We start from the raw sequence: 8,614 nt of genomic DNA, 5'->3' as shown, positions 1-8,614 counted from the left end.
CCCAAAGACATTGAATTCGTCTTCCATGACTCTAAAAGCCTCCATTCTCGGTACTCCAGGGAGCTAGGTAACTATCCAACTTCATATCTCCTCTATATACCTCATGGCACGTTCTTTCAGACCTAAACGTATTATTATTATTGGAGATACACTGTGAAAACTGAAAATTTTGACAAAGAAAATTCGATGGGCAATAGCCGACAAATTTTAGAAATCAAATTTCGACGGCCCATGGCCATTGAAATTTTTTATGTTCTCCAATTTGACGGCTTAGAGCCATCAAATTTCTCTCATCCTCCATTAATTTGACGGTTTCGGTCTGTCGAGAAAAAAAAATTGAAAATATAGAATTTTTCATGTTGTGATAGCAGGGACTAGTCCCTATGGTGACACGCCTCGATCCCATAGAAGTTTCCCAATGTGAAATAGATTAAGTCAAGAGACCAGCCCAACTTCACACATATGACTAAAGGGAACAAAACTCTGTCGCTAGTTTTATCATTGAGCCAATCCTTGGGAGTTCAAACCAACACATTAATTCATTCTGATGGGTGATTTTTATCATTGAGTTTAGAGGTTTTTTTTTTTTTTTTACCATGAGCCTTTGGCATGTGCTGATGAGAAGGAGAAAAGTTTAACTAGGTGAGCCTGAAAGAATATATCAAGTGGCATGTTGAAGGGAATAGGAGTTGAATAGGTATCCTACTCCTAGAGAACAGAGTCTAAACTCTGCAGATTTTCTTGGCTCAATTGAAAAATATAAAAACCCTTTCTCTACTTATTTGTGGATACTTTATAAAACAGAACCCACAATGTCAAAAAAGTAAGTCTTCTTAAAGAAATACATTAATTACATAGAAGAAACAAATTAACAAGGAAATTGAAAAAAGTGTCACAGGGAGAAATCCTGGTAAGCAACTAATATATATCTCACAAATAGAGATTAGTGATCTTCGTATGATCATAATCAAGATTTATGATTGGTTGACCATACCTAGAAGATTTCTTTGACCAAAAACCAGCTTGATCTGACTCTCAAAAATAATCTTTTCTCTAGAGTATTTCCCTAATAATTTGTTGGATGTTCATGGACTTGTGTCACAATATAGAAAAGGTTACTCATCAAAAAAAAAATCCCAAACATAAGCGGCCTTATAAAAGTTCCCTAATAATTTGTTGGATGTTCATGGACTTGTGTCACAATATAGAGAAGGTTACTCATCATAAAAAAACCCCAAACATAAGTGGCCATATAAAAGGCCAATCATTAAACACGTTAATAATTTGTTGATACACAACGTTATTATTATTATTATTTTTATGTAACTACTTCACGAACAACATTTTCAATAAAGCATGTTCCTTATGTTGAGACCCAATCAAATATCATTTCTTTGGCCAGCCCTATGAAATGATTGTCCATACGACTTGCATGGTATTGTTGTTTCTATAACGACCTTAATCATTTTGAATCCCATGAAATAATCAATTAATGTTAATATAAATGCTCAAATCCTGTTGATGATCACCAATTCATGATGGTGGTCTATTAGATATGGTATGGTTTAGCATGTTTAAACTAAGATGAAATGTGAAAACCACACACCACTTGAATGAAGAATTTTAGTCTTGTCCAAAAAGAGGAGATAAAAATTATTTTAGAACACATGCTTATAACATTTAGAAGAAAAATTCATTTAAATATGACCAAGCCATCCACATTTTCCATGTGTTATAAAATAATTTTTGAGTCATGATGAATGCACGCGGTCTCAGTACGTGATTGGGTACATGGCTGATGTGGCAAGGGCACAAAATGATAGATTGTTTTCATTGGGATAGAGAGGAAAATATGTGCCATTTTGTGCCCTTACCATGTCAGTCGCATACCCAATCACATACCAAGACCGCATGCATTCATCATTATTCATAATTTTTATATCTCTCCTCTAAAGAATTTGAAGTATAAAATCCCCTTTTTTAGCTTGATTCTTAATTGGGTTATTCTCAATATTAATCATTAGCTTTATTAAAAAAGATTGAAGAATTACAAGTAAAAGCTTAGAAAGGAAATTTAGAATCTATGACAATATTGGCGAGTAACATACTTAGGTAATAGTAAATTGTAGATAGTAGATTTTCCAAGAAAGAGCATAGATATAATACAACTCGGGAAGCTTCTAATCCAATTCGGCAAATCCTAGAGTCAACTCGCAAGGGCCGATTCGTAAATTGGTTTGGATGATTCATAAACATAGACGCGGGTATCAAATGGTTTTCCTCAAGTATATAAGAGGAGGTAAAGCTATTACATACGTTTCAAATTAATTCATTCCTCTTCGTTTCTCATGAAGTGTAGAATCGTTGTGGGATTCTATTGCTGGGATTGGGACTTCTTAACGGCCCTTCTACTCTTCTGTACCTTAAGAAACATTTCTTCTTCTTCTTCTTCTTAGTATTTGTGAGTGGTAACAAACAAGACCAATGTTTCAGGAAATCTCCATGGACCAAGAGAGAGAAAGGGATCTCTTAGAGTATATTAGGAAATCTTCTCCACCACCATTTCTACTCAAAACACACATGCTCGTTGAAGACTCAAATACGGACGATATAATCTCGTGGAACACCGATGGAACAGCTTTCGTGGTTTGGCAGACGGCCGAATTCTCAAGGGATCTTCTTCCAACCCTTTTCAAGCATAGTAACTTCTCGAGTTTTATTCGACAGCTCAATACTTATGTATGTATATATATATGAATTCTTTTTACAATAAACAAAGTAACTGCGACATCTTCTAATATTACATCATAGCACAAGAATGATGGGGTTTTGAATTCTTTTTCCGTAGTATTTTTCCTGTTTAAGATTGTAGGGAATCGGATTCTCGCCCATAATTTGATTCTAAAATTTGGTGTTATGTTTGGTTTGGATTATAAAGGGAATTATTCCATAATTGGGAACAAAAATCATCTAAAATCATAAATGATGCAGGTTTCTTAATTTTTCATTTTTGTTCTCAAATGACATTTTTCAATTAGTATATAGTATGTATCACAACTGTAAAAGCATGGTAAGTCAAATGGGGTTATTATTTTGGATTATAAAACTAGTTTCCAAAAACACTATTTTGAAAATCAATATTTTCTATGGTCTGATTGTGACTGGGCATTGGTTATGATTATCGACCTAAGGTCCTTATATATGTTCTACCTAAATTTTCAGTTTTTTCATGTGTTTATATGTATAGGGGTTCCGAAAAGTCACAACGAGCAGATGGGAATTCCACAATGACATGTTTCGAAGGGGTGAGAGGGAGTTACTATGTAGAATTCGTCGAAGAAAGACATTGGAAACTAAATTCCTTCTCAGTAAACCAGTCAAAACTGCACCACAGGAGGCCAAAGATGACCAAGGGTCATCGTCTACATCGTCATCATCAGGCTACACTAGTCTCGTGAATGAAAACAAGAGGCTTAAAAGGGAAAATATGATCTTAAACTTCGAGTTAACAAATATGAAGAAGAAGTGCCAGGAGCTTCTTGATTTGGTATCAACTCACGCCGAGCATGATGAAAGGCCTAAGCTTTTTGGTGTTAGGTTGGAGGTTCCAAATTCGAATAGAGAAAGAAGAGAATGAAATCAGCAGAGATTATTGAGAAGGCCTTGGTTTTATTAACTTAATCGTGGAAGTAAAACCATGTAAAAAACTAAAATGCCGATCAATAAAAAAAAATATGTAGTGATCTAAAGAAGCAAGGCATCTAGGAATCTTAATGTAACTAAGGCATCACCTTGGACAACATGATCAAAGAGTAGAACTAAATGTTCATATATAACATGCTGTACTCTTTCAATTTAGAGGTTTTTTTTTTCCCCTTATGCACGAACTTGGTTTTGGCAAAGGCATGAGTACCTGTATGGTTACAGTGCATATGAATAGAATAATATTTGAAAGGTCACAATGTGAAAAAAGCTTATATTTGACGGCCCAAGAACGTTGAAATACATAAAATTCGACAAACCAGCGTCGAAATTTTTATTGTCCGTAAAATTAATGGAGGATGGAAAAACTTTGATGACTCTAAACCGTCGAATTGGGGAACATAAAAAATTTCAACCACCATAAACCATTGAAATTTGATTCTAAAATTTGTGAGTTATGGCCCTGCGAATTTTCTTGTCATACTTTTCCGTTTTCAGGTGGTGGAGTACTCCACCATCATTAGATGGTTCAAATAGTCTGTCTTCTCATGATGGACATGTGTCACTTGTTTGAGTAATAAAGTTGCAACCAACATAAATCAGAAACGTTATATATAATAATTTTCAATACTGATCATCACATTGATATTGTCTGCTCACGATGGACCTATGATATCAATCTGTCCATATGATTGAAAATTATTATATACAATATTTCTGATTCATGTTAGTTGCCATTTTATTACTAATTAAACAAGTAATCTCACAATTGAAATCAATTCCTGTCAAATAGGGGGTACTTTTTCATCGTATTAAAAAATATAACTTTGTAATCTCCAATGACGTTTGACGAATAGTGTCAAATGTACAATTGAGGAGGGAGGAAAAGTAATTTTACAATGAACCGTGATAATCTGACTACCCCACCTGGCATACTCAATCAACTACTTGACAAGTTCGGGAGCCGTAGATCTGCACTCCTAGCAGGGGCGGAGCTAGTGGGGCAATTGCCCCCACAGAACTTTGAGAAACCCTATATTTTCAATTAACTACATGCCCCATTTGTCCCCACTCCTTCACCTCTCTCCCCATTTGCACCCACACCCTCACCTCCCTCCAATTTTTGCCCCCACAGAAGTTTGAGACACCCTTATATTTTCAACTAATTTCATATCCCATTTGTTCACATTCCCTCGCCTCTCTCACCATTTCCCCCACACCCTCACCTCCCTCCAATTTTTGCCCCCACAAAACTTTGAAACTCCCCTATATTTTCAACTAATTACATGCCCATTTTTCCCCACTCCCTCACCTCTTTAATTTTTTGTTGATGACATTGCCTCTTGACCGAGACTTCTCAAATATTTATTGGAAATGACCAAAATATCATTTTCTTCAACTACCAACTAAAAATCTCTTAATTTCTCCTTAAAATCATTCATCTTCACTATACAACTAACTATAGTTTGCCCCCACTACAGGAAAGTCCTGGCTCCGCCCCTGCTCCTAGGGATACACAGCTGCACTTCCCCATAAGAAAATGTATCTCGAAGGAATTGTATTTCCCAAAGAGGGCAGATCTACGGTTCCTGAACTTGTCACTTCAGGTGGTCGATTGAGTATGCCACGTGAGGTAGTCCGATTATCACAGCTCTTTTACAATAAATCCATGCTAGTTCTCTTGGGCTCCCTTAACATGTTGGTTCACAATGTAGGTTCCAACACTAGTCTGGTATGAGCATTAATTACTATATCACGAATCAAAATATATTATATACAACAATTCTAATATCTCTCTCCCTGGAGTTCCATTACTAAAACAGGTAGTATTTGAACTAAACGGGTACCTATCACAATTATTTATTATTTGTCCAATACATTATAAAAATATTATAACAATCCTAATTTCTTCCAACTAAGGGAGAATGATGTAACAAAGAAAACTGAAAGATGTGAACTTCTTCTGGCAATTTACATAAATATTCTTTTCCATCCAAGACAAGGGAGAATGATGTATGTAATGTTGACTAATATACATGTAGGAAAAAAAAAATCAAATTAAGATCTCAAGACAAAACAGAAGTCTCTTTTGATAGCTGTTGGAAGGTTTTAGTCAAAATTGTAGGTTATTTAAGTTAAAGACACTTTGAATATCTTTTTGAGTAAAAGTAACAAGTTTGAAATAATGTCGATCAATGGGTCCTTGCTCCCGTGAGCTAGTCGGGCCTATGGGTCTGAACACTCCCTTTATCAAAATATCCTCTACCTCAAGCAAAACCAAATTTTATTTTTCTTATGTGTGAAAATATATTTTAATTTGGAAAATCCGGGGGGAACTTTGTTTTTCTTTGTGTTGATGTGATAGCCATAGGTGTATTTTCTCAAGATATGACTAAAAAACATCTACAGTTATACAATTATGTTATATTCGCACCTCCACGTCAGAAATGTGAGAATCACAGTACATCGTAATGTCACCCAAGCGTTACACTTTTCATTTTAATTTTTTTTTTTTTAAATTTTTATTAATTATATCACTTACCCACTTCTCTTGGAGGCAGTGTTGTAAATGAGTAAGAGTAGCCTTACTTAGTAAGATTTAGTTGAGCTCACCTTGTGGCATCCAAAATTATATTTTTAAATTAAAATAAGATTTTTTTTATTTACTAATTATGTGACTTACGCACGTCTCTTGGACGCATTGAGTTGTAAGGCTAGCATTACTAACTTAGTAAGTTTTCAAATCTTACTAAGGGGTCGTTGAGCTTATCTTTTGGCATCCAAAAACATAATTCGATGCCACAGATATGTAGAGGACAAATTCTATAATCTTTCGAAAAATATTTGAAAAAAAAATATAGTTTTTACCATTGAATTTTAATTCTAAGTTTGGGAGTTCAGGAACCGTTCATTTTCAAAACCTTGTATCAAGCTTAAAATAATAATTATTTTTTTGAATTTTAATTTTTAAGATAAGAGATTTTTTATGAAATCTAGAGTGTTGTGGTATTGGATTTTCCCATTTGGTTGTCCAATTGAATTCAATGGCCCTTAGTTATATTTGAATACCTATAAAACCTTCATTTTTTTAAAATCAAATACTATATATATACACTCACCTCTCAACATTGATGATCTCTCTCTTATAATCATAGTGCAAGCCTAAAAATTTATTTATTTATTATATTTTAAATATGATTTTTTTCATGAAATCTAGAGGATAATGCATGGTGTTGAATTATCGATACGGTCATATGGACAAACAATGGTTTGGGAGAGAGAATTGATTTTGAGTGTGGAGAAGAAATAATAGATACTTAATTTAAAGAATTGGGGATATTATAAGTATGAGTCATGCTAATCTTACTAGATGAATCACCACATTAACAAATCCAAAATCACAGCTATGGAAAAACTCAAATAAAATAAATCAATAAACATTTCTTTTTTATTTTGATCCAAGATTTTGAAAATGGTGGTCTCTAGACTCCGAAATTTAAATTTAAATTTAAAATTCAATGGTGAAAAATTAATTTCGTTTAAGGTTTTAAAGTTCCCTCTACAACTCTATGTCATCGGATTATATCAAGGTGATGTGGAAACTTTCCTTACTAAGTTTGTGACAAATGCGTTTTTCTGTGTATGTATTCGTTAAGATGATGGATGTGGGTCCCCTGGAATGTTTGTTGAGTGATAAACTGATAAAGTAAGGAACCTTTAAAGTTGTCACTACTCGAAAGGACATTTTCTAATAAAAATGCAACAGGTAAGTCTGTTGGTTAAATTTCTCTAAAATTGCAATTTCCCACGACACTATCTTTTTATTTTATTTTTATTTATATATATTAAACATTGCCCCTCCTTGTTTTGAAGAATATTTGAGATATCCCTATGTTCCTAAACGCCCCCATTGAACTCAATATTTTTCAAAATAACAAAAGGATTTTAGTTCCTTACCGTACATATGAAATGATTTTTAGATTCTTGCTTGATGTCTCATACCCATTAGACACAATGTGAAAATGTCAAAATCATTGAATTTCAAAATTCAATGGATCAAGGTTTCGAATTTTTCATTATCGATTTTCTTTTATGGGTCAAAATCATCTAATTTATGGAAGATGGGAAAAATTCAACAGTCCTTCACCATTGAAATTCAATTTCTAAAATTCATCGGCCTTGACCCATCGAATTGATCAATTTTCACATAGTGAGATAATCTATAAAAAAAAGTATTACCGATTGGGTGAGATTAGCTTTTCATTACATTTTTCTTGACCATCCATCACATTCTATTGACCAACCAAAAATGCATTGAGTCGATTGTAATGAATAGGACCGACTAATCAGGTATTAGTATTTTTCGAACTTTTCGATATTTATCAAATCAATGTAAATTCTTTTAATATCAAATCATTTTTCAACTTTTAAAATTCTCTTTATCATTTAAATTGAAAATTTATAAAATTTGGATCAAAATGGGGTCCTAGTAATAACATAAATTTCTATGTTTCATTTGCTCTTTAATAAAATGTTCCGCCCATATCTAAATTATTATAAAACACAATTAAACACATCAAACATATATATTTATCATGAATTTACAATAAACGAAGAAAATCCTACGTTTTGAAATAAAATCTTGCGATTGATAAAAATTTTAAATACATTTTCGAAATCTACGATTATTAGTAAGAATCGTATGCCGAAGCTTATCGTTGGTCGTTAGCAACAAATAACATGTGCTGAACTCAATGCAAAAAATCATGGAAATCAAGATAAATTGGACTTGGATGCAGCTGATTTTGAAATGAACCTGGTGGTTTCGAAGATCTCGACGATGATGTCCTTTTTCTCCCTTCTTCGACGGAGGACAATTTAGACTCTAAGTTGATAAAAAATTTTATTGAAA

General features: G+C 33.5%; 1 protein-coding gene across 1 annotated transcript; it reads left to right on the top strand.

Moving 5' to 3' along the window:
• Nucleotides 1-2,180: 2,180 nt before the first annotated feature.
• On the top strand, nt 2,181-3,924 carry LOC147381768 (heat stress transcription factor B-3-like). Its single transcript, XM_086430000.1, is given in 4 exon segments — nt 2,181-2,418; nt 2,494-2,739; nt 3,248-3,619; nt 3,622-3,924. Coding segments are annotated over 3 exon segments (669 nt in total). The 5' UTR covers nt 2,181-2,418; nt 2,494-2,502; the 3' UTR covers nt 3,682-3,924.
• Nucleotides 3,925-8,614: the final 4,690 nt, after the last annotated feature.

This window comes from Akebia trifoliata, unplaced genomic scaffold, assembly GCF_017979445.1.
Source record: "Akebia trifoliata isolate Shusen 1 unplaced genomic scaffold, ASM1797944v1 Contig00272, whole genome shotgun sequence".
Lineage (NCBI taxonomy): Eukaryota > Viridiplantae > Streptophyta > Magnoliopsida > Ranunculales > Lardizabalaceae > Akebia > Akebia trifoliata.
This window is presented reverse-complemented; position numbering and strand designations above follow the sequence as displayed.